This window comes from Perca fluviatilis, chromosome 11, assembly GCF_010015445.1.
Source record: "Perca fluviatilis chromosome 11, GENO_Pfluv_1.0, whole genome shotgun sequence".
Taxonomy (NCBI): Eukaryota; Metazoa; Chordata; class Actinopteri; order Perciformes; family Percidae; genus Perca; species Perca fluviatilis.
The window spans coordinates 14,592,346-14,620,053 of record NC_053122.1 but is presented as its reverse complement, the minus strand read 5'-3'; the positions used below and the strand labels follow the sequence as shown (position 1 = coordinate 14,620,053).

Here is a 27,708-nt window from a genome sequence, read left to right as displayed (position 1 = left end):
CCATCAGACGCTCTCTACATGCCAACAAGCTGTTTGGGAGGCATGCAAGGAAAAAGCCTTTTCTCACTAACACTCACAAACGTAAACGTCTGGAGTTTGCTAAGCGGCACTGGGACTTCAACTGGGATTGTGTGCTTTGGTCAGATGAGACTAAGATTGAGCTTTTTGGCAACAAACACTCTAAGTGGGTCTGGCGTAAAACAAAAGATGAGTATGCCGAAAAGCACCTCATGCCCACCGTGAAGTATGGTGGAGGATCTGTGATGCTTTGGGGCTGTTTCTCTTCCAAAGGCCCTGGGAACCTTGTTAGGGTGCATGGCATTATGAATGCTTTGAACTACCAAGACATTTTAAATAAAAACCTGATGGCCTCTGCCAGAAAGCTGAAGATGGGTCGTCACTGGGTCTTTCAGCAGGATAATGATCCTAAACGTGGCAAAATCTACACAAAAATGGTTCAGCAGTCACAAACTCAAGGTCCTCCCATGGCCATCTCAGTCCCCAGACCTCAACCCAATCGAAAACCTGTGGGGTGAGCTAAAGAGGAGAGTGCATGAGAGAGGACCCAGGACTCTGGATGATCTAGAAAGATTGTGCAAAGAAGAATGGTCAAAGATCCCTCTCTCTGTGTGCTCCAATCTTGTGAAATGTTATAGAAGGAGATTAAGTGCTGTTTTGTTGGCAAAAGGGAGTTGTACAAAGTATTAACATCAGGGGTGCCAATAATTTTGGGACACATGATTTCAAGTTTTTTTTTCTAAATGTGTGATTTTTTTTTTTTACCACCAAAGTAATGTACTTAAATTAAAGGTTGGATTTTTCTCTTTTTTTGCATTTGGGTTCTATGTTGTTTTAAAAAAAGGAGAATTCTTAGAAGTCCATGACCCCATCTTAAACAGGGGTGCCAATAATTGTGGAGGGCACTGTATTTTACACGTTTTTCCTGAATGTGAACCAAACTGTTGCATGTGTTAAAGTAAAGGTTTCTTTGTCTTTGTTTTGCACGTTACTGCGTCAGTGAATTTATTGGAAGAATGCTCAGGCAACATTTTTAGTTTCATTATACAGAGCAGAATGACAAAAAAAAGAAATATACAAAAACCCCAACCAATATTATGCTAAAAACATACCGAACCAGATCACAATGAATAAAAAGAGATGTTTTCTGTTCCCCCCCCACCCTCCCCTCCCCCACAGTCCACAAAGGGATAGGTTTCTTTAATTATATCTGCTATTGTGTTCGCTATTTCCGCTCCTTTGGGATGGGCATCAGCTCTCGGGTTTGAAATGTCCTTCAGCTAGAGCAGAGTAGCAGTCACTGCTTGTAACATATAATACATCTCTGATGAATATGTACACACACACATACACACACACACACACACACACACACACACACACACACAAACATACACACACAATGAAATGCAGGTCATTATTTAGGTTATGTAGAAAAAGAAAAATTGTCTTGTTTTTTTTCCCAGGGTCATCTACATTCATCCACCCTGGGCTGCTCTCCTTCTCGGAGGGGAAAAAGCGTGAGTCACCTCAATCTTTAATTTGTCCTCGTCTCCTGCAGCTGTAGACGTGCCAGTAGCTGTTAGCAGGGCAGCTGCTTCTATACGTTAGTCTCCAGCCCATTCATATCAACGGAACAGTGGTCCTTGTCCCTGTGCTCCCTCTTGTGGTGAGAGGAGTGAGCGTGTTTCTTCCTCTCTAGCGGCCGGATGCCCTCCTCCAGCTGCATCAGGCGAGCCACGTCCGGGGAGAGGTGGCCCTGCTTGCTGCCTGGTGGAGGCGGCTGGTAGCAGCCATTCTTCTGGTTCTGGTAGGTCATCATCTGCTGGATGCTTATCATTGGCTTAGTTTCACAGATCAGAGGCACCTGGCGGACGCAATGGTCACAAAGGAGAAGAGGAATCGGAATCACATTCATTTTTAATTTGCATAATTGCATATATCTTTCATACAAAAAGCTTATTTCCAAGGTTGGATAGGGACATAATTTGTGGAAAAGTTAATGCATGGATAATAGACTTCTGTCACAGTGGCAGAAGTGATGAAATGGCACAAAGGCATGTAACAGTAATAACTATGAAGATGAAATGTGTCTCTCTAGATAGATAGATAGATAGATATTAATCCTGTTGTCTTGATCAAATGAAATCAGTTTTTAACCATAACAGATGTTTTGTTTACAGTGAACTCTAATATGATCTAAAATGACTGCTGGTAAGGTAGGACACATATAAGGGGATTTTTGGGGAAAACTTTAGTTAAATGAGAAGACTGATACTACTGCCATGCCTGTGTGTCATTCAAGGTTGTAGCATCAACCACTTTTCTGTCTTTCAAACTAAGATGACAATTTATTGACACACAGAAGTCTAGACAACAAATGAATACATTGATTGTTTTTGGCCTTGTAGGCTCTCACCTGCTCCCCTTCTTTGACAAAATCTTTTCTGCAGATATGAGCCATAATGCCTGTGGCCAGTGCGTCACCCATCACATTGACCATGGTCCTGAATCGATCCCTGGGTAATAAAATGATAGAAGTCATCCACAGTGTTAACAAAGGTTAAGAAAATAAGATATTATTCAAAATCTAAACTACATATATCATTGCAGTCCTTAAGAGTTTATAGAGTTGGTGGTCATTTGGTTCACTGAGGTGTTGAGGTTTATAATATTCCAAATACATCAAGTATGGTACCTGTGCACGCCAGCATATTTTGGTGGTGGCATCTACAGCAGCCTCTATTTCAATTTTAATTTCAAATTTCAAAGTTTTATTGTCATACATACAGTGAGGAAACATATTTCCCTGTACAGTGAAATTCAAACTGTATAATATATACTACAAATATACAAAATAAAACAATTTTACAAAATAAAAAGGCAGCATGTGAAAAATATAGCAACAATAATAATACAACAGTGCAAATGTAAATAGTGCAAGTTATGCATGTTATGTTATAAACTCCAGCTAAGAAGCTGTTTATTAAAACCCACTGGGAAAGACACTAAAATTTCACAACCACATCCCAAGTTCGGGGCTTATATTCAGCTATTCATTATGGAAAGATTAACCATTACTTACAAAGCCCAGTCAACAGCAATTATGAGAGTGATGTCATCGGTGGGCAGACCCACAGAGGTCAGCACGATCACCATGGTTACGAGTCCAGCCTGTGGGATTCCTGCTGCACCGATACTGGCTGCAGTGGCAGTGATGCTGAGAGTACAGACAGAAGAACAAAGTGCATTTATTTCTATAACGTACAGGAACAAGTGCTCGTCGAAGAAGTGTGATCTATCTGACCTGGAAAAGGAGGAGAAGTGAGGCTGTTTTCCAGCCTGTCAGGCTTTCCATTCTTGCATGGCGCATTTTCAGTTTACACTGAAAACGGTGGCCACATTACCATTTTTATAACCAATGGGTCCCTGATTTCACACAGATATGAACAAAGTCAGGCTCCTCATTTCCAGCCAATGACCGTGAATTTTACTGGCTTAAATAAAAACTGTCTCCAGCAGATTTGCTACTTACAACTGTGCCTACAGTTACAGCTGCTCCGCTATGATTGGACAATCACTATTCAGGGGTAGTAAAGGGGCAAGTGCAGCCAAAATTGCCTATGAAGTTATATTATTGTTCATGTTTTTTTTTTTTTTTTGCCAAAGGTTTCCTTGTGGCCCTTAGGAAATTCTCCGAGGCCAGTACCGGTGTGCAGACCAGGGGTTGGGGACCTTTGGCTTATAAGATCGGTATGAGATGACCCAACACCATATAAACAATTATAATAATACCTACACATACTATGTGTACCTTCACTTTTTTCACATAATACCTCTGTAGTGTAAATGTTACTAACCAGCAAGTAAAAGTGCTGGTTCTTAACATTTGCAATACAATACTTTTACTAGTAAATATGAGTATTTTTTACATTGTAGTTTGCCACTTTTAATTAGATATAGCATTTGAATACTTCTTCCACCACTGTGTAGGGAGAATTATTGAGCAGATGTTCTATCCGAGGCCTGGACCTCTGAGCACAAACTGTCCCTCTGCAGCGGGGGAGGGGGGTTGGGGTTGGGTTGGCATGCAGATGGAGCAGCTCAATGGTCAGCAGCCAAACGGCACGGGAACAGGACGCAGAGAGAGGGAAAAATTATTATAATTCTGGCGTGACAAGGGAGATGAGTAATACAGGTCATATGGGTTTTACTGCAAAGGGATTATGAGGGAATGGGCACAGACCACAGCCATGAGGAGAGGTCTGCTTAATGTTATTACAGTCGGACATGTCATGAAATCAGAGGCAGGACAGGCCATTTTCCTAGACTTGGGTGGGCTTGTATACCTGTGGATATAGGTTAAGGGTGGTGGCGTTGGTGGGAATAGGACTGTTGGTGTTTTTGTCTGTCTGTCTGTCTGTCTGTCTTTCTGTATGTCTATCTGTGTCCCCGGGGCTTCCAGACTGATTTAGCAGAAATCAGATCAGACTAAGAAGCTCATATGAGGCATAATCTGTGTGACATTTACATATATGTGTATCAAGTTAATCCCATAATATTTTTTATTAATTCAGAATTAAACTAAATGTGTGACATTAGATTAATTCACATGTTGCACTCAAAACACTATTCACTATGCACTATTCCTGCACCATTCATAATTGCAAATAGAAATGTATTCAACAACATCAACAGGGTCAGCATTTCTACACTAAGTCGCATCCTACAGAAACATAACTTCAGAATGGAGCAGCTGTACAGGGTGCCATTTGAGAGGAACAGTGTCAGGGTCAAGGATCTGCGCCATGATTATGTGCAGGTATGTGTCACTTTACTTCACATTCTATATATTGTGATGTGGGAATGAGGGTTTATGCTGCCACCTTCCCTGCCTGTAGCTTGTAGTTTTTGTCTATACTGAACCAACCCAGCCCCTACTTGTGTGAAAATATAGACATTGTAGTTACTGTATGTGTTTTCAGTAACACTATTCAATATTTTCTGTTACAGACAGTTCTGGATTTTGATGCCGTCGAACTGCCACATGAGTTCATCTACGTGGATGAGGCAGGCTTCAATCTGGCCAAAACCAGGCGTCGGGACTGTAATGTAGTTAGAAAAAGGGCCGTTGTAAATGTCCCTGGGTAGCGTGGGGGAAATATCTCCTTGTGTGCTGCAATTAGTATCCAAGGAGTACTACATCACTCTGCCACTATAGGTCCCTACATTACAGAACAGATCATTGCATTTCTAGATGCACTACATGCAGTTGTGCAGGACAGACCATTGCAGCCCAGGTTTGTTGTCATCTGGGATAATGTTAGTTTCCACCGGGCTGCTCTGGTCCGAGATTGGTTCAACAACCATAACCATTTCACACTTTTATACCTGCCCCCTTACAGCCCCTTTCTAAATGCAAGTATATGACCGCATACCTCTTCTGCAAGCAATGGAAGAGGCATGCGGATATTTTCCCCGATAACCAAGCCCGCGAGGACATTGCCTGTGATGTTGACAAGGTCTTGTGGCCAGATCCGAACAGAAGGCGGGATCCATAAGCCCCCCAACCCCCACCACACACACATGCACACATGCACACACACACACACACACACAAAACAATATCCCAATAGCAATTTATCTCTTATTTCTTTATTTCTGTAAACATCTTTGTTTTTTGTAAAAACTCTTGTTTGATTACTGCAGAAATTCTACTCTTGAGTTTTACAGAAGACTGAGTCTGAGAAAATGACAATAAAAATAGAAACACAAAGACTGCAGTGTTTTATATAAAGCACATCAGTGGGTTGCTGGTGATATGAAAGTGTAATTATAATGCAGAATTTCATTTTTACAAAGGAGTGTTAAGTTTTCATTGCAGTGTGTCATTTTGGCATAGATGTGAGTTGTTAATCTCCATGTGCTATGTCTGATTGGCTTGTGTGTAGAGACATAATGAGCCAAATTCTGCAAAAAGTGTGTAAGCAATAGACAAAAACAAGGAACACACTGCTATTCAAATATGCACACTGACTCATCAAATGGGCAAACACCTGTCACACAGTTTTACAATTAGCAATCAGAGCTTAAGCATAAAAGGGCAACAGGTGAGCTCTTCTGTTTTGGAATTTTTTTTCTGCCTGGAGATGGAAAGTGTATGACCAAAATCCACAAACGCATATATCCCTTCTCCAAGCAATGGAAGACGTGGAGATATAGCAGTTGATGCTTTTCATGGCTGGATTCGCCATGCTAGGCGAAATTTCCCCCACTGCTTGGCCAGGGAAAACATTGCTTGTAATGTGGATGAGGTGCTGTGGCCTGACCGAAACAGATGAGAGGATGCAGCATAGTTTTTTTTTTTTTTTTTACTGTAACTGTATACAGTATACAGTACACTGTGTACATTGTTTTTGTGGGGAAAAATAAAATATATTTGTTACCGTGTATTTGTGTGTTTTGAGTATAAAAACATATCACAATATTATATTATATATACAATATTTTACAACACACTTATGTATGTACTGTATGTCGTAAGTGTAACCCTGAACAAAAAAAAAAGGCCTAAGTCATTATGATGAATAGTGTTTTCATTCATCATAGTGTTTTACATTGAGCACATCAGTGTTCAACTGGTACTTATAAATGTCTATTTATATGGTGGTTTGTGTGTGTCATTTGAAAACAAAATACCATTTTGAGAAGAAATAACATTGTTTTGAATGTAAAGTTTCATTTTGCAGGAGAATTGAGGGGTTTTGCCCATTGCGTGTGTGTAGAGTTCTGAGAGTATGAGGCATGCTTTCAGAAAATGTGTGTAAACAATCGAGAAAAACTGTAATCTCCAAGTGCTATGTCTGATTGGCTTGTGTGTAGAGTTTTGACATAATGAGCCAAATTCTGCAAAAAGTGTGTAAGCAATAGGCAAAAACTGTAACACTCCTTTCTAAAAATGAAATTCTTGCAACAAAACCATTTGAATTACTCTTTCATATCAACAGCAACCCACTGATGGGCTTTATATAAAACACTGCAGTCTTTGTGTTTCTATTTTTATTGTCATTTTCTCAGACTCAGTCTTCTGTAAAACTCAGAAGTAGAATTTCTGCAGTAATCAAACAAGAGTTTTTACAAAAAACAAACATTCTTACAGAAATAAAGAAAAATAGAATCACAAATCATCAAATTTAGCAACAAAACAAAAGTTAAAAAACACAGTTACTGGATAAATTGCTATTGGGATACTTGTTTTGTGTGTGTGTGTGTGTGTGTGTGTGCATGTGTGCATGTGTGCATGTGTGTGTGGTAGGGGGCTGTGGGGGGGCTTATGGATCTCGCCTTCTGTTGGGATATGGCCACAAGACCTTGTCAACATCACAGACAATTTCTCTTTAACGTCCTCTTACTCTGACTCTCATTGCCTCCATGCTTGCAAAGTTCTCAAAATGTCTTACCTGAGGCCTATTTATAATGCTAAGGCTCAGACCGATTGGTGTTCTGTTTTCTGTGCAAGTGTTTTCAGGTGTGTATGTAAGAGCCTACAATTGCCAGATGAGTTTTGCATTTTGAACAGTGTGTTTTCCCAATGATAACAGGAGATTTCGTTTTTGAACAAAGTGTCTAATGTAAGAAAACGTGTGTAGTGTTTTGCAATAAGTGTGTTACAGAATTGCAAACAAAGTGCAAAGTTGACAATGCTATGGTTACACTGTGTTTAAGGTATGCTACAAGAAGTTTAGGTATTGAGGCTTTGCTCTAAGCATTCATTTTTAGTGTTTAAGCAATGGGCAAAAACTGTAATCAAAGGTTTAGCAGACAAAGGTTTAGCTAAACAAATATCCCGCGGTCAGTTCTCTATCAAATTTCGTGGAGTTATTTTATGGAATGAAAATTTACATTTAATGGATTCCTCTGTGTCACTTTGTATGTATAAAAATAGACTTGCTTGCAAAGCTATCTAAACTTGTAATTTTGGGAAAAAAAAAGATAACTCTGTTGTTTTTACTGCACACATGGCAATTATTATACATGTATTTATTTACATTTTTATTAACTTTTTGCACACTAATGCTTAAAATGTATTTTTGATTTTGTACGTCCACATTAGTGTATGTCCTTTGGTTGTGGTTTTTATACGAGCCATTTAAGGTTTCCTCACCCTGACATGTATTTTTGTATTTCTTCAATGTAATTTGTATTTATGTTCTGTGAAACAAATAAACTAAACTAAATAAACTAAAGGTTAAGCAGTTAGCTTTCACACATTTGAGTGTGATAATGACCTTTATTTCTTTTTTCCTACCTGCCTGCTGACATTTAGTTTATATACTAGTTCATTACATTTTCCACCAAAAGTCTATATATATATATATATATATATATTTATACACTCACCTTAAAGATTATTAGGAACACCCTACTAATACTGTGTTTGACCCCCTTTTGCCTTCAGAACTGCCTTAATTCTTCATGGCACTGATTCAACAAGGTGCTGGAAGCATTCTTTAGAAATGTTGGCCCATATTGATAGGATAGCATCTTGTAGTTGATGGAAATTTGTGGGATGCACATCCAGGACACGAAGCTCCCGTTTCACCACATCCCAAAGATGTTCTATTGGGTTGAGATCTGGTGACTGGGGGGGGGGGGCATTTTAGTACAGTGAACTCATTGTCATGTTCAAGAAACCAATTTGAAATGATTCGAGCTTTGTGACATGGCGCATTATCCTGCTGGAAGTAGCCATCAGAGGATGGGTACATGGTGGTCATAAAGGGATGGACATGGTCAGAAACAATGCTTAGGTAGGCTGTGGCATTTAAACAATGCCCAATTGGTACTAAGCGGTCTAAAGTGTGCCAAGAAAACATCCCCCACACCATTACACCACCAGCAGCAGCCTGCCCAGTGGTAACAAGGCATGACGGATTCATGTTCTCATTCTGTTTATGCCAAATTCTGACTCTACCATCTGAATGTCTCAACAGAAATCGAGACTCATCAGTCCAGGCAACATTTTTCCAGTCTTCAACTGTCCAATTTTGGTGAGCTCGTGCAAATTGTAGCCCCTTTTTCCTATTTTTATTGGAGATAAGTGGTACCCGGTGGGGTCTTCTGCTGGTGTAGCCCATCCGCCTCAAGGTTGTTCATGTTGTGGTTTCACAAATGCTTTACTGCATACCTCGGTTGAAACGAGTGGTTATTTGAGTCAAAGTTGATCTTCTATCAGCTGGAATCAGTCTGCCCATTCTCCTCTGACCTCCAGCATCAACAAGGCATTTTCGCCCCCCAGGACTACCGCATACTGGATGTTTTTACTTTTTCAGATCTTTCTTTGTAAACCCTAGAATAGGTTGTGCGTGAAAATCCCAGCAACTAAGCAGATTGTGAAATACTCAGACCAGCCCTTCTGGCACCAACAACCATGCCACGCTCAAAGTTGCTTAGATCACCTTTCGTTCCCATTCTGACATTCAGTTTGGAGTTCAGGAGATTGTCTAGACCTGGACCACACCCCTAAATGCATTGAAGCAGCTGCCAAGTGATTGGTTGATTAGATAATTGCATTAACAAGAAATCTTACAGGTGTTCCTAATAATCTTTAAGGTGAGTGTATATATATATATATATATATATATATACACACATACTGTATGTGTATATATATATATATATATATATACACATACTGTATGTATATATATATATATATATACACATACTGTATATATATATATGAGCCAGTTCTGGTCTACATTTAGCTGGCCTTACCTGATTGTGATGATCTGTCCAAAGTCAAGCTCATAATTATTCACTTGGGCGATGAAGATGGCTGCCACGGCCTCGTAGAGTGCGGTGCCGTCCATATTGATGGTGGCCCCGACAGGCAGCACGAAGCGGATGATGCGTCTGTCGATGTGGTTGTTCTCAAGGAGGCACTTGAAGGTGATAGGCAGAGTGGCAGAGCTGCAGCAGGAAATAATTATTATAATAATAAATATATATAGGCTACATACAGAGAAAATTGCTTACTATAATAATGTCTTTGTTGTGTTTAACAACACATCTAGTCAAACACACAACCAATTCCATATAGCAATTTTCTCTCTATTTGCCACCACGACAAAGTCATGAAACACTCACAGTGCTCTAAAATTGCCTCAGATTGGTATACATTTGTCACTATATATTAACTGAATTGATTTCATTCTGAAAGCTGTTGACATAAGGACCAATGATGGGGGGAAAGGCTAGTGTTGGGGGGTTGATATACAAGAAAATACTGTATGTGAGCAGGGGCGACTCTAGGATTTTTTAAGTTGGGTGGCACAGGGGGGACCAATATCAGTCGGGGGTTCTATTATATCAGAATTTTGGAAAGTCATCATGGAAACATTAATTGGTCATGTGACAAGGGCTGGCAAAATTGTCAGAACAGGCAGCCAAGTGACAGTGCTCTGATCCGATGGAAATCACAATTATCAGATTGACAGCACTCTAGCCTAATGGATTGGTAGGGGGGAAGGGACAATCAAATTTCAGGGGGGCGGATACCACCCTGTGCCTCCCTTCTAGCCCCGCCGGATTTAAATCCATAAAACTGTTGCACAAGAGCCAGTATGCATTCAAATATTAATACATTTTTGAGATGCTGTCATAACAAATCTTAGCTTAGCTTTGTCTATATTTTTTCATAATGTGAGCCAGGTTGGGTAGGGGAGACCTGAACGCTGCAAAAATGTCCTTTTAATTTGGGTAGTTCTACCTCTCAGTTAGCTGTGAACTGCGACACAATAAATAATTATTTAAAGGAACCTTCAAGGCTGAAGCACTGAAGAAACATACTTATTGTAAACCAGGAGTGAACACTCTTGACACTAATGCTGTCCAGCCCCTTGCAAAGTTAGTGTTGTCGGAAATGACAAATATATAGCCAATCATAACACACACACTCATACAAGGTAGCATTGAGAGCGTATGAGTTTAACAGGTTCGGTGAAATCCCACAGACATCCATTTTGCTCAATAATTCCATTATCCACTTCTACTCTAGCAGTATAGTTTAAAAGCATGTCTATACTCTGACATTTTTGGTGAACCTTACATTAAAGCTAAGTGTATTATTATTATTATTATTATTATTATTATTATTATTATTATTATATTTTTATATATATATTATTATAATATATATGATTACACTCACTGTAAGTTGTTCTGGTAAACATCATGACTGAAACATTTTATATGTACAAATACTTCCATTTTCTGAAAGGCTTTTATTTATTTTTTTATTCATGTGACACTATAAGAGCCCCAGGTGACCTTACATGATTTTTATCTTAAATATAATAAACATAAACAAAGCAAAATGTAAGGAACTTGATTAAGTGGGTTTATTCTCCACAATATATTTGGTCCTCAAGAAATTCAGCAAAACTGATTCACACAGTCCCCATATAAATGAACATGAATAAAAATGAAGTGTTTAATTTGTGAAAAGTCAGAACTGCCACTTTTACCTGGAGGAGGTGGCCAAGGAGATGAGCAGGGCCTGCAGAATGCCTCTGATGTAAACAATAGGGCTCTTCTTAGTGATGAAAAAGTACATGGCCGGGAGGATGAATAGACCGTGTAGCACCAAGCCCATTACCACCGTAATGGCGTAAAAACCCAGCTTCTTCCCCATGGCTGAAGGGTCGTCCATCTCCAAGATCTTACCGGCAACCAGAAACACGATCCCAAAGGGGAAATACCTGTAAGGGACGGAAGCGTAGAGGCTTGTTCATAAAAAGACAGCTACAGCATTGGCTTTTATTTAAAATGAGAGTATTTCCCATCAAGCTTCAACAGTCATGGTGCATTTACTGTTCAACAAGACTTATCCTACAGCCATGCTAGTGGTTCTGTGAGGCTGTACTTTGAGCTAAATGATAGCAGGTATAATGTTTACCATGTTCACCATCTTAGTTTAGCGGTCTAACATTTGCTAATAGAATTAACACAATGTACAGCTGAGGCTCATGGGAATGCCATTAGCTTTAAAGGTATTTGGTCATTTTGATCAGATTGGACACATTAAACAGTTTTGAACTGATGATGCAGAATCAAAAGTTAAGGGATCACCAAAGCTATTAAAATAAATCCTTAGGGGGACATGACTGTCCGAACTGAATGTCATGACGATCCTTCCAATATTTGTTGATACATTTAAATGATCACCAAAGTCATGAAGATACATCGTCTAGGAAAAATCTTCTGCCAATCCATCAGAAATGTTGAGATATACAAGATGAAAAGTCAAGGAGAAATCACGAAAGTCATGAGGTTTCATCCCTGAGGCACTATGCGTATCTGTATTGAATGAAATGGCAATCTAACCGAAAAACAACATATCTAGTTATGGTCTAATTTGATACAAAGCATGGCTTATTACGTCTTTTTAATGAACTGGAAAATTAAGTGCGACTGACATTTCCCTAAAAAGCAAAGATATTAATCTCATAGGTGGCACTAGAGGAAAATCATCTGGGTAGCATGAGTACCTTGACTAAATTCATTGCCAACTGACTGACCAACACACTGATATTGCCGTCCATAGAGCCAAGCTAAAAATAGGAACATTCTAATGCTGTTTCAGCAAACATTTTGATCATTATTACCAGTATCAGCAAAACTGCTCACAAATGTTGTTACTTTATTTTGGTGCTGGTAACTTCCAAGATACAACTCTTACCAGATGACAATGGCAACAATCTTCAAAACTGCCTCATTCACACTTTGGCAGAAGTTGACCAAAGCGCTTCCATTGGGTCCCATTCTTCCTAACATTATTCCTGGATTGAAGAAAAAAACCACAACATATGTTGCATTTATAAATAAATGCATCAATCATACACCCTACAAAGATAGATTCAACAGTGTCAATTGACGAGAGTGTTGTCATTACATTGTTATCACAAAGAACACACAACACATTCTAAACTAAATTATGCAAATCAAGATTGCAATTTTACATAGTTATGTATATGCGTTGTTTATGCTACTTTGGGAAGTTATACAGGATCCATGCCAACCACTTACCCATGGTAGCAGAAAAAATTACAATCCCCAGCACGTTCATGCCTTCGCTGGTACCAGGTGATGTTTTCATGATGACATCAGGTGGTGGCGTAAGATCCAGGGAGAAATTCTGGACATCTGTGCCGTTGTCATCCTGGATGCCGTAGATGTAGACCCTGCGCGTAGTGGTCTCATCCAGGAGCTGAGCCACCGTTGGTTTGGGGATGAGCTCAGGGACTCTCTGGGTTCGATACTTGAAACCAAAACAGAGCACCGGCCCCAACATCAGCACAGTAAACATGACACCAAAAGAGATGTTCAAGGCAACAGATTGTCATAAAATAATGACACATGCGTTGTGTGTGTTAGTTAACATTTAAATTAGAAGATTTACATTACAGTAATGAAATGACATTGAACATAGTGTGTTATTTTTATAATCTCGGTTTCTATTGTATTTTCTGATTTCTGAAAAATTATAACACTAACTTTTAAAATGTACTTTCTAATATGCTAACATATGTGTTTACTGTTCATCTAAAACAAAGAATTGCTCTGTGAAAGGGAAAATAAGAAATATTGCTGCCTCAACAGTGAGCATATAGTTCGACATTTCGGTAAATACACTTACTGGCTTGCTTGCTGAAAGTTAATTGGGAAGATTTATACCACATATCTAAATATAAAGCTACCAACAGCAGCCAGTTAGCTTATCTTCATATAAAGACAGGAGAAAACAGCCTGGGGTTTTTGTACGGATTAAAAAAATGAGATCTTTGGAGATGTATTTTATTGCTTTTGGATACAGTCAGGGAAGCTGTTTTCCTCCATTCCCAGTCTTTGCTTTTACCTCAGTTCCAAACTATTGGTGCTGTAGTTTGTGTTTTGATCAGCTTTTTCTATCTATGTCTTTGCCTTGAAATGTTTTGCTTACCTGTTGAAAAGTGGCTTGAACCAGGTTGGCTGGAAACATGTTGCTGGGGAAGAGAATTATGAGAAGTGTTTCAGTGGATGTGATGAAGTAAAAAGTCCTTCACAGTCACAGAAGCACATGCAGTGCAAGGTTACAATGGATAAAATCCATTCAATGTAAAGTATTTCTAGTTGAATGACCATTGAAACATTACTGATGTCATCATGAAATGTGTTCAGAATCAGCATTATTAAGTAAGTGTGGACACAAACACGGCTCAATGTAAATACACAGAAACATAACAGCTAAAAACAAGGACAACAAAGCTGAACAAGGTAAACATGAACGTTGACTACTATGCACAGATAATAAATAAATGAATAAATAAATAAATATATATATATCCTCTGCTGGGCCTTTTTCCTGATTGTGTCTATATTTGACATCCATTTGAGGACCTGAAAGATTGTGGATCCCCAAAACCTGAAGGATTCCACAGCAAACACAGAGTGTTGCGGGGCTCCTCCTCCTAAAGTTCACTGTCATCTCCACAATTCTGAGCATGATAAGCTCCAGGTTGTTGTGACCTCACCAGAAGGCTGTGCAGACTCGTCACCGTTCCAGATGAGGCCGATGACTGTTGTATTGTCTGCAAACTTCAGGAGTTTAAGTGTGTCTTACACATGTGTTAACGGGTCTCCTGAGATGCAATCGTTGGTGTAGAGGGAGAAGAGCAGTGGGGAGAGCAGACATGCCTTGGGGGGCGCCAGTGCTGATGGTCCAGATGCTAGATGTGATTTTTCCCCAGCCGCACCCGCTGCCTCAGGTCTGTCAGGAAGCTTGTGATCCACTGACAGGTGGGGGCTGACAGTGAGCTGGGTCTCCTTTGATTTCCATCTCCTCCTTTTGTTATTAGCATTAATTCAATACTTGGAAATCAATGAGGGATGAGTCAGCTCATTAATGGTCTTCACGAAAAGAGTAACTGTCCCTAATGGCTAGTCAAAATGTTTGTTTGCACTGATCTTGGCTTATGAAAATCTTAACAATCCTAATAAGCTGCTCAGAAAGTGGGAAGATGATACACTTTAATAACTGCCATAAAAAGCACACTCTCCTAGCCATTCTCAGCTGAGCAAAAGCAAATTAATTGCTCTGCCTGCCAAGGGAAACTGCAGCAGAGAGGATTTGGGTGCTAAAGGAGCAAAAAGGGATGAAACCAGAAGCAGGTGAAGCAGGGAAAGTGATTGTAAAAGGGGAAATAAGTATTTTTGGAGTGGGAAATGGATGCTCAACAACCCTCATAGACAGGGCTGAGATAAGAGCTTGTTATACAGTAATAACACTAGTTTTCTGTGTTAGAGTTTGCATTTTTACAGGCGCCCATGTGGGTTTCCTGCTGCACGTTGGACTTTTAGTCATTGAAATATGTAGCATTGCATCTTATTGGTTCTCTCAGCCGTCCAGTCAGCGACAGCAGGAGGCGGGACATGGATTATTTGAATTTTTTAAGAGGCGGTGCTTGGATTATTTGAATTTTTTTCTCACGCTTTCCTTTTTTGTCCTTTTTGTACAACAAAGTTCGATCTTATCTAATAATAAATAACCTTATGTATATTAAAAACAAATTGAAAAGTGTTTTACAATCGTATGGCCCTTTTAAAGATGAATTCACTATATATGCAATATTCAGTCAAGCATTTGAAAATGGACATGAGCTTGGTAGGCTGAGAGATACTGAATGAAGTTCAGATAAAAGTACTTATACAGTACATATTCTCACTCTTGGCAGATGTCCTTGAACACAGTGATTTGTCTTTTGAACATTACATCTAGATTCAATTTCTACCTCTGTCTGCTGGAAGTCAAAAGCTGAATTCCATGGGAAGCAGAAAAGTACAAGGTCTGAGGCAGTATAGGGTTAATATATGATAGCATAACATAATCATAAGTAAACAAGGTTTTAAACTGCCAATACACTATGCAAACTAAGACTAATATAATAATGCAGTTAAACAACAAGCATACATGAAACATACAAAAACCTAAAAGTAGTTATTTCTATATTTATCATAATTTGATATTGTTGTAGTTGCTTTGCATCTCTCTCTCTCTCGCTCTCTCTCCATCCCCCAACCTGTCTGAGGTTTCTGCCTGTTAAAAGGAGGTTTTTCCTTGCTGCCGTACTAAATGAATGCGCTTGGGGGAATTGTTGGGTCTCTGCTCTCTACTCTATCTGTAAAGTATCCTGAGATAACTTTGGTTATGGTGCGACACTTTAAATATAGTTATATTGAATATATATTTTCAAACACAAAACACAAAAATGTGAACCATTCTATTAAAGCTGAAACTGTAATAAGTCTTTCTTTCACATCTAGACCACAGGGGTCAGGCTGTTCTGATAAACCATTCATGCATATAGCTACAAAAAGTAATGCACTTTCATGCTGTGACTCACTCATCAGATGCAAATTCAAGCTTATGTGTCCTGACTGAGAACACTAGGAAAGGTAATTTACCACCAACATGTACAATAACCCATACTGTGTTGAACCTGGGCCACGATATGTCCTTAGTATGTGACCAATTGTGCACACATTTCTCATACTTTAGTATTGTGTTAAACACAATGTTAAACACAATGTTAAACACAATAACACTAGAAGTAATGAATGAACACATAAAATAAGATGTATGTCCATCAGTCTGTCCTGGTGCATACTGGGAAGTTTCCATTCATGCCTACATCCAGATGCTGCAACTCGCAAAATATTCATTTTAGGTTGACTCAAGTATTAATTTTAAAATTTTTGTGTTTCACCGCCCACTTAATTTATTCCAAATAACAAATAATACTTTGTTCAAACTCTTTGACTACATAAATAAATAAATGATTTTAGAATGACAAAATCTGCATTGACTAAACAGCGGGATCGTTAGACTTTTAATCGAGTGCAAGCACCTTTTGTTTGTATTACAGACTGCTGCCTTTAAACCACAGACTGTTGAATAAGATACATTGTAGCAATTCAGTTCAATTAAATTAAATTGAATTATAGACAGAAGTTATGTCAGGACACTTTACAGATAGAGTAGGTCTAGACCACACTCTATAATTTACAGAGACCCAACAGTTCCCCCAAGAGCATGCATCTGGTGTGACAGCAGCGAGGAAGAAATTCCTTTTAAAAGGAAGAAATATGACTCATAATAATTATAGCAGTGTGTAAAATGGAATGGAATGACATGATGAAGGTGGCAATTATAGTATAAAGCAGAGATCTTCAACAGGGGGTCTGGGACCCTTAAGGGGTCCTCAAAGTTACTGTTAAGTTATTGTTTTATCATTTATAAAAAAGTTTTAGATTTTTTTTTTTAAGTTGAAATGTTTGAAAATGAGTCCAACATATTATTAGCAAAGATATCGGCCTATTTGTGATTTCTTTTAATTTTTAATTTTTTTTATTTACACAGCATTGATGACAGGCTACTGGCCTGCAGGTAAGGTAGCCATTCACAGATGTAGTTAAGCTTAAGCATTCACTCTGCTTCATGTATGTTTAACATTAAAACAGGATTCATAAATATGTCAATAATTATTATTTTAATAGCTTAGTATTGTATGCACCATTAAAAGGTATGTGTAAAGGCTTTAGGCCACCCTACATGTTATTTTAGGATCAGTTTAATATGCAACTCCATTTTTTACATTACGTAGTAGGGGGTTCCTGCTCTGTCTCTCTTAGGCCGGTTACACACTGGATGCGTTGCACGAGCATGGCGTTACTGTTGCGTCTCAGCTGTGTGGCGTCTACGTGGATTTTTCTGTGTCCTACACACCAGAAGCGTGTCTGACGCAGCGCTGCTCCTGCTGCTAGGTACAGGGAGGGCTGATCTCGGGACATAGCGCCAACAGATTCAAACTCTGAAAAATGGGTAAGTGGGCTGTCTGTTTATAACAACTTTGTGTAGCTGTAAAGAGCCTACCTATCTGATGTTGGACCGTCACTCAGAACACACACCATGTTGTTATTGTAGCCTATCCTACCCTTTATATATAGCCTACTGATTTGATTAAAGCAAGACAACGTCTGCAGTATTGCCTGCAAAATATGTTAGAGAATATTTCGTTCTGTATGACAGGTGCAATATTTGAAAATCTTTTCTCTGAAATTTTGTATTACATTTATATCTACATTGTCAAAACCTCGAGACTTTCAAACATCAAGATGTCATTTATTAATATGCATTTGTGTCTAAATGACATATAAACATATTTTCCTATTCTATTTTGCCTGGAAACACTTCCAACACGCTCGCGTCTTGCGTGAAAAATAGGCGTCTCAAACAGGCAGCATCCAGTGTGTAACCGGCCTTACAGCTACGGTGTCCTTGGCCTAAAAATTCGTTGAAGACCCCTAGTATAAAGCATTCTTTATACAAATAAGAGTGTCTGTCAATCACAGCAGAATCAGCATGGCATATACACTGGCTGTAAATCCCACATCAACACAGAGCTCAAATTCAAACAGCACATAGACACAGAGAGATTAAAAGGCATATTGTGTTTTACAACTCGTGCATTCAACAGAGTGACTTAAAAGACATATGGCGAATAAGGGGATAATATGGTACATCTCAGTGGACTGAGTATTCTGCATGGCTTTATTGTAAACATGCAACAGCCTATCCTGTGTCTGAGACAGAGCAAATCAGTCTAATGAACCACTCTGACCTCAGTGCACCTAATACATCCAAGTACGCAAATATTGATACATTGCTCATTATAATTATCACATACACACGCACACATGCAAACATGCACACACGCATTGAGAACCCCTGAAAGCTTCACCTTTGCCACACATGATCAGAACATAGCTGGATTCCATGGGCTTGGCCCATATTACTTCCTCTTTTTCATTCTGATGAAAGTGACTCATACATTAGTATTATGTGATTTTTGTATTACACTTCTCAAATACAGTTTTTTACAATCACTTTGCTACGAATTTCAGAACTTCAAAAATTTCATTTTTCAAAACTCTAGACACAAAACTCACAACCAATGATCAAAATGCGCATTTTTCAAAACTCTAACACTTCTTTCAATTGCTTGGATACAATACACATAAACCTGAGATCATTTGTTCATTTAACAAAGACCACCTGTTCAATATGACACAACTTAACATCAATGTACTACTATTTCAAAAAGCAATTCACACATTACATTTCAGATGATTGTCTATTCATTTCATTACAATCATCTAACTATCAATCCATACAACTGCTCAAAATGATAAGTAACTGTTGCATTACTCTTAATGCATAGTTGTATGGAAACAGACAAACAGTATTCCATGTTTAGATCATGAAAGTTTCATGAACCAATTAGACTACATTATCTAGGGATGTAATATTTCATCATCATTCTTTACTGTAATGTATTACTGTTTATCAGACACTGTTTCTATGGTCCCATGTACCACTTTTGAGACTATTTACAGTATTGACAGTACTGCACTGTATGGATGCAGGCCCTTGGAATTGCTTGTCCAATTCTGCCAACTCGTTACTGATGATTGAGATATATACTGTATATGTATATGTATATATACATGTATATATATATATATATATATCAACAGAGGATGAAAAGAGAACTAACTTTTACTGTAAATGACAAAACCTTGAATTATTTTTAAATTTAAAAGACATTGTTGGTAGTTTATTGCGATAAAATAGCATCATAAATTGTAATATTCTAGTGGTAGGGTCAACAGCTCAGCAGCTCTCTGTGTTACAGGCTGTAGACTTAATCCCACTGACCGACTGTGACACTGACACAGCAGCTGTCAGTGTCTCACCGTCATGTTGCTCTCTGCACGGCTGACCCAGGTTCACCTCAAACACACACTTCATCTTAATTAGTTTAGCACAATAACCCACTCACACGATGCTCCAGACTTTACGCTTTAACCTCAATAATTTACCCAACTTCAGTCCTTGTGAAACAGCACGCAGAGCAAAAACTTCACATGTACTGTATTATAAAACAGCTTTAAATGGTGATGTGCCCGCAGCAGCATCTGTTGTGCACTATAATGAACATGCTGACATAAAGTTTGCATATTGCTCTTGTATTGCTGTAAGAAGCAGAAAATTAGATTTACTCTCACTGCTTATGATACATTCCTCCCTTTAGTCTGCTTTCATTTGTGCTGAAGTCAATACCTGTTACTTAATTTGCAAATTTACAAAATCAAAAGCAATCACATTCACCATATTTCACTTTGATTGGTTCTCTAATATATATCTATTCTTATAGATTTGTTTTGTTATTTTTTTTTTTAAATGATCTCATGGGAATTTGTTAAAAATCTGACCAAATGTGGGTGTCTTTGAACTTTTCCATTCTAATGAAAATCCATTGCCCCAAGACATATTGCCTTGTATTTGATTAAAAAATCTACTTTAGAAAAGTCACATGCTAATGTGATTTCCCATCTTACTGTATTTCTCATCTTATAAAATAGCCTCAGATTTATCTTGTGGTCTCTTGGAGGTCCTGACCTACCATAGAACATTTAGGTGTTTATTTCTACATCTCCAACACATAAAAGATAAACAGGAGACTCCAAAGAATCGAAAGAGTAAAGCCATCATATATAACATTGGTTCCCAAACATGTTTAAACCATGGCACCCCTTCATAGGGATTTTTTAAATTTTATTTTAGTTTCCTCTGAGCTGATAAATGTAATAGGAGATATGTGACAGTCTCTTACCGGATGAGATCCAGCAGAGCGTCAGCAGAGCTGGTCATTGGCTTCTTGCTCTCATCAGAGTCCTCCTTTTGAGCAGCTCCACCCGGGTGGATGATGTATACCATGAGAATGCCCACGACCACGGCAACAAAGGTGGTCCAGAGGTAGTAGGAGATGGTCATGATGCCCAGGCGGCTGGAGCACTTGGCGTCCAATGCAGCCAAACCTGACATCAAACTGAAGTATGGAGAGGAAGCGGAGACACACGAAGGCAGTGACAGAAAGGGGAGACAAAAAGACAGACAGGGAGGTAGAGGATAATGTTAGAAATCGAGAAGGACTTTGTGAAACCGCTGCTAAAGAACTACTTTGTTCTGCCTCAATTTTCACAAGTGGATATTTTAAGAAAGTTAATGTTCCTGTTTTCCAGCTAACTCATTTAATCCATTCATTTGCACTCAAATTTGGGCCCTATTTTAACGATCTAAGCACACAGCGTGAAGCGCATGGCACAGGTGCGTTTAGGGCATATCCAAATCCACTTTTGATAGTTTGATGGCAGTAAAAAGGGTCCGTGAACCGGGCGCATGGTTCAAAAGCGTTGTACTTAGTGTGTTCATTAATTCATAGGTGTGTTTTCGGTGTAACATGCAATAAACCAATCAGAGTGTCATCTCCCATTCCCTTTAAAAGCCTGGTGCGTTTGTACCTTGGGGCATTGCTATTATGCGCTTCCCTGTGTGTATGTAACAATAGTGTGTGCGCGTTGTGCACGAGCCTAGGCGCATTTTACTAATTTGCTGTTAAAATAACAATGAAATGCTGCGCTATTGACTTCAGACCAGGTTTTTGTTGGTCAATGGCGCGATCACTTCCCGCTGCCTCAAGATTGCAATAGGCCAAGAATTCACCTGAACACACTTCCCTGTAAGACCAGCACGCCCATGGGCGCAAAGATGGGCGCAGGTGGATTTGCTATTTAAACACCCAAAGCCTTTATGGAGCAAAGGAATAAGTGGCACTAAATTGCACAATTAAGCTGCAGGTTAATTACCGAGTTATATGGTCACGAGGTTAGATGCAACTTTATAACTCTTACTTCTGTCAACTACTGCTGTCTTCACAACAGTGTCACAAGTGCACTATGAGGATAACAAGCCACAGAGATTCAAAGGACTCAAACTAAAAATGATAGTTATAGTGAAATCAGAGAAAATGTTGAGTTTTACTTTCACCCTAATAACATACTTTATGTGCATGCACAAGCAAGCTTTTCATCAAGGCTTTGATTGAGTGTATGATTATACAGCTTTGACATGATGGCACCACTTACCAAAACTCACTAAGCCTTTTTTAAACTACAGAAGGCTTTTATATAAGATACTGGCTCTGCCGGCTCAGACAATGCAATCTGTGACACTACGAAAATGACAGAGAGAAGAAAGCATCAAGCCAAACTAAATTATTCCCTAAATCTGTCATTTGCTCCTCTTCTGTTACTTGTGAAATTTGAATCAAGCCATTCAGAACTCTCTTTTCTATCACAGAAAGCCTGTACTGTGATCTTAAACATTACAAGCAGAAGAGAGTAATTTGCATTTAAATGGTTTGCTTTGAGTTGTCTTTCTGTTCAGATATTCATTTTCACTGCATTAATTTAACAGTTTGCTTCTCAGCCGGAGTAGAAATGCAGCACGTCATAAGTGGGAATATGTGTGTGAAGATATTAAAATGGAGGTGCAGCAGGAGTATGGAGCCAAAGTAGGAAGAGAGAGACAGAGAGAGAGAGAGAGAGAGAGAGAGAGAGAGAGAGAGAGAGAGAGAGAGAGAGAGAGAGAGAGCTCCTGTCTCCTGAGCTGGGGTGACAAGATTTTCTCCCTGTTTCAAGTGTAATCTGGTGTGACTTGGCAAGTGTTTGGATGGGGCTGCTGAGTCTTTCCGTGCAGCCACTGCTGGTGCTCCACTTCATCCTGTCATCCCTCCTTTTATCATCTTTGAAATGTACGACAGAGATCCTTCACTACTGTTTTCTCTCAGTCACATTGGGGATGAGTGTGCTCAATGTTTACATCTCTAAGAAGTCTACTTTTTCAGCCAGTCTGTGGCTGTATACATAGTTTTTATAGATGCAAAAAAAAGGGGGGTCAACAGGATGCAAAGGTGTTTGTGTGTCACAGCAGACCATCCATTTATTCACAACCGAGTCTGCTGAATCATCAGAAAGCATTTGAATTTCCTAACATTTGATTACGTCAATGACTAAGTATGGAATTGGTTTTAGCAGCAAAAGTGGTTTTCTGCTTGCGGAGGCTTCTCAAATCAAGAACAGGATAAAATGTTTTTACTGCACTGCAGTCACAGAATATTTACAGCTACAAAAATGCCTCAATGCTGACACACTTGCACAAGATATAAAGCCACATTTGGTTTGGACTGGAGGCTGAGATCACAGCATGAGTGTGCTCAGCTGTCTGGCTGAAGCTGGTACCATTACAATAAAAGGAGCTGGTAAAATGTACAATAGCCTATATGGATAGATAGATAGCAAATTTCGGACTGAGCAAGAACATTTTGTATAGATACCCTTAAAAATGGAATTTAACTTAAAGCAATACTAACTTGTTGAAATGTCAAGGATAATGGTAAATGCTAACACATTGTGTAACAGTAATATAAGTACGGCATCTCATGGCAGTATAATTATCGCGGTTAGCAGGAGATTTCTTTATATAGGCCTAATTGTATTTTAATGTTATTTTAGAAGTTTTTTGTTATAGCTATGGCTGATAGTGGGGCAGGACCATCACAGGAAAGAAAGAAACGAAGAACTAAAAGCTAAAAGGGAAAGACAACGGGCAAAAACGCGAGTCATCTTCGGTCAGGCTTTTTAACAGATGGAGAGAATTGGCCCTCAGGTATGTAATATGTCTATTTCATTCATAAAATAACGTTAGCAGGCATAGTTACCGTATGCAACACTTGAAATGTAACGATGAACCTGTAACGTATTCTCTTATTGTAAATGAATTATTTGCTGTCTTAGCAAAACATTCATCGCAACGACATGACCTCACGGTAACGCTAACTCAGTAATACAGCACCGTAAAGAAAAGATCTTTACGACGGCAGATGTGGTAAAAACTCTACCGCTTTTGTCCAAAGCGGCAGCTAGAATCAACACAAACTGAAAGTTACATGTAGTCAAATAATAATAATAATAATATTAATAATGATAATAATACAGGTACTACTATGATGCGACTACTTCTGCCACTTATAGAAAGAAAAGCCAAGCCCCATGCTGGCAGGTATAATGACTGAATCTCCTGCTGCTGTAGAGATGGCGATCCGACCCTGGACTAAGCAGGACAAAAGCGCACAAAGAAGTGCATCGCTCCCACTGCTATGCGTTTTGTTATCAGGCTTTTCCTTCTCAGGTTTGGTAGAGCTAAACCTTTTCAAAACAATCATTGTATTCCCTGTAATTCAATAGGACGCAATTGGTACAGTATATTATTATAAAACCAGCTCTATTCATGCGTTTTTACCACTCCTTCCTACTTATGTAGCTCAGCGCAAATTCTTTCAGGAAGACCTAACAAGTAATCAGTCCCTCCTCCGCTGGAGGCTTTCACCTTCTGATAAACCAAGCAGGAACGGCCAAGGATCCCATAGGCCAATCACAGCGTCACATCACTGTTTTAAAAAGCTGCTTCTCTCCCTGTGCTATCAGCTGTCATTTCAGGAAGATGTTGTCCCTCCTCCTCCCCTTCCACCTCCCGTCCTAGTGGTTCCCCGGCTGTCGCTCCAGTGCCTCCTAGGTCTGGTTTTCCGGCCTTCTCCGCCACCACCGGTGTGTGGATTTCATTGGGTGGTTACATCTTGGTTCCCTACCCCTACATTAAATTTATTAATATATTAAATGTGTTAATAACGATGGAGTTCAATCTCCAATACACTGTACACTACATGCCATTGTACATTAAAACCTTTTGCATATCTGCAAAAAAGTCTTTCCTGATTGAAATCGCTTTACCTTGAGGGAATCTTTTCAGTTCCTTCAGGAAGTGAACTCAACCTTTGCTTTCTTGAAGGTATTGTACTTCAATACCAATTAACATTTTGACCCGAAACATCACAGCAGTGATGTTATTATTGCCGAGATCTTTTACACACAGACCTTAAAGCAACACTATGTAACTTTTCCCGCTTCGGTCCCCCTATCGGTTGTCTCATTGGAACTACAGCTCGCGCTAAAAGTTACATAGTGTTGCTTTAAAGTATAATGGCGCTTCTTGATAAATTTCTGTTGCCACTGTTGCTACCTTCATAATGCGTTCTCACTCAGCTGTACATCGATCAGTTTTGTTCCGTTTGCATTTGTGTGCATTAATGGGGCTATTATGGGATCAATAATTGTTTTGGTATGAAACCAAAGGAAGCATGCTTGATTAGCCATTGTTAGCCAATATTATTCCATTGCTGGTGAGGGATTAGAAAACCCCCGGGAGGAAAATCAGAGAGTAGAAAGTCAAGTTGAGGTGGATTGATGGCACAACAAAACATCAATCTTCTGGAAAATGGCAGACAAACAGTTTCAACAGAATTTTATTTCCAGATGTTTTGTGCAGAGTTGACTGTTTTTTACTTCAGGTCTTTGGGAAATCAGAAACTGCAGCCAGGAGATCAAAAAGGGAGAAAAAAATTACACTTGCTATTCCGGGGATTTACGTCATGACCTCCTCCTCCGCCCTACTGCATTTATATCTGATAACAAACACAGTCAAGTGTAATTTTTTTTTCTTGTCTTATCTCAAGTTTTTGATGTTGCTCTCTTGTGAGGTGGCAGCATGCAACTATGCAACTGATAAAAAACATCAGAGTGACCTGATAAAAACATCAGATGAATAGAAATAAATAGTAATGCAGGGTTAAAATATATATGTTTAGATCTAGAGAATAGATCTAAAATTAAATTTCATTTAGGCCTAATCGACAACTTCTTTACTACACTGACAACATTTTATTTTTTGTCTCAGGCCAAATTATTTAAATACATTGCTGATTCATCAGCAGATCATTTAAACAGTTTACAATTGAATTAATTACTTTGGCTACAACACAATCTTGGTAAATTTGATTATTTACAAGCTTTGTATTTTATTCCCCTATGTAGGATAAATGAAGGTGAAGATGAATACTCTTAGGAGTGTTTTGTTTTGAATTACTTATACTGACTGATGAAAATGCATGATCATACACACTTACAAACTAACTAGACAGGGAAAGATAATGCACTTTATAATGTATTATAGAAACACAGTTTTATTCCATTACACCTGCTATTCCAAGATATGATTTCATTATGTCTAATATCATGTGGATAGGCTTGTGCATACTGTAAATGCAATGACAAATTGTGAAATGCTATACAGTGTGTTTTAATGTACCAGTGGTACCCAACCATGTTGGTTTGTGACTCCTTTAACCTGCACTTGGCCAACAAGCAGTACACACACAATACACAACACTACCATATTAGTTGATATATGGTGAACTAATAATCACTCCTTTTAGTTCTGTTTTTGTTCTCCACCACCTACTGAGGGACATATATGCTCCAATATGTTCACCAGCTAGGTGCTAACTTTGTCTGCTGTTTGGTACTGAGCATGTGTACAGTGGGTTTTTAGAAATTTTTCTTTTAAAAACAGCTGCCTGCTGTGGCCAAAACGTCATTATGAGAGTAGTGGGATTGAGCCAAAACAGTAAAGTTGCGGGCCAAAAAAATCAAAACAATGAGCTGAAAGCATAGAAATAGAATGAGCGTAGAACAGAAATTTACATTCAAATCAACATAGCAGGATGGCCAGTGCAGTGGCCATTTCTATGTATACTGTTGTCATTGCAAAGAATTGTGACTGTTGTAGCGGGCTAACTTCCACATAAACGTCCGTATAAACCGACTTGCGGCAAGAGGTGAGGTTTTTTAACAAACAAGCAGTGGCGTAGTTTGAAGCAAGGAGAGGCGTCTTTTGTATATAATGTCTGTCCTACAGAGGACTTGAGGATTGCCAGATTTCATTGCTTTATATTTCTATTGGTAAGTGATCGAATTCTATTCAATAAATGACGGGCCAAATTGGAATCCTCAAAGCAGTGAATGTGACACACTTTACGCCCCACTGACATGTTGTCTCCATAGACAGTATATAAAGTACAGATAGATGGACAAAAGTCATAGACAGTTAAATAAATGGACCAATAGATCCCGTGAAGTGAATTAGAAGCACTTTTCCGGTGAGGGCTGAGCATTACTGCGCAGCCTCCAACTGAGCTTGAAGACGTAGAGGTGACGTGAGCAACCTGTCTGAAAGTTGTAAGTCTTCTGGTAGCTGTGCCAAGAGAAATCTCAATCATTCCCAATCTTGCAGAGATGGAGAGCGTCAGGAGATAACATAGGCACAGGCTAATTTTTGCTAACTAAAATGCTAGTTAACATTAGTAATTAAAGTATGTAAGTCGAAACTGCCTGCAAGCTTATCCTGTACTATATGGTAATTCCTCTACTATGCGACAGTAAGTCACGTGGTTATGACACAATCGTTAGCCTATTTTTCCAATAATGTCTGCTATTGAGCCATAACGTGAAATACAAGGTAATGGAACCTTTTATACATTGTCGTGTTTCTTTAGAAATAACCAATGGACAAATAAAGTCTTTAAACGCTTCAGGTGTAAAGTTATTCGCTGTCAAAGTGATGTCAAAATGAATGGCAGTCAATGGAATACTAACAGCGGGTGGGAGCTAGGTAGCATCAAAATGGCGCCATAGGAGATACGCGTTGTGGAGAGAGGCTTACCCCCTTGACAAAAGTGAAGCCAAAATATCCTGGATTTTGGAGTAAGAGTCTGTGCAGTAGTGATCAGACAGTGG

At 39.0% G+C, this 27,708-nt stretch overlaps 1 protein-coding gene and 1 long non-coding RNA gene across 2 annotated transcripts in view; one reads left to right on the top strand and one right to left on the bottom strand.

Annotated features, from left to right (window-relative positions):
* Positions 1-1,177: 1,177 nt before the first annotated feature.
* slc1a7a (solute carrier family 1 member 7a) overlaps positions 1,178-27,708 on the bottom strand; it is a 42,523-nt gene continuing 15,992 nt past the window's right edge. The window contains exons 3-11 of the mRNA XM_039816352.1: positions 20,793-21,008; positions 14,021-14,063; positions 13,108-13,339; positions 12,761-12,860; positions 11,547-11,780; positions 9,796-9,990; positions 3,104-3,238; positions 2,438-2,537; positions 1,178-1,885 (exon numbers count right to left, since the gene is read on the bottom strand). Coding sequence (XP_039672286.1) covers positions 1,619-1,885; positions 2,438-2,537; positions 3,104-3,238; positions 9,796-9,990; positions 11,547-11,780; positions 12,761-12,860; positions 13,108-13,339; positions 14,021-14,063; positions 20,793-21,008 — 1,522 coding nt within the window. The 3' untranslated portion in view covers positions 1,178-1,618. The remainder of the gene's footprint in view (positions 1,886-2,437; positions 2,538-3,103; positions 3,239-9,795; positions 9,991-11,546; positions 11,781-12,760; positions 12,861-13,107; positions 13,340-14,020; positions 14,064-20,792; positions 21,009-27,708) is intronic.
* Positions 1,830-5,622, top strand: LOC120568687. The gene is made up of 4 exons (XR_005640749.1): positions 1,830-2,580; positions 3,688-3,771; positions 4,717-4,840; positions 5,032-5,622. It is a non-coding gene; the product is annotated as an uncharacterized LOC120568687 (long non-coding RNA).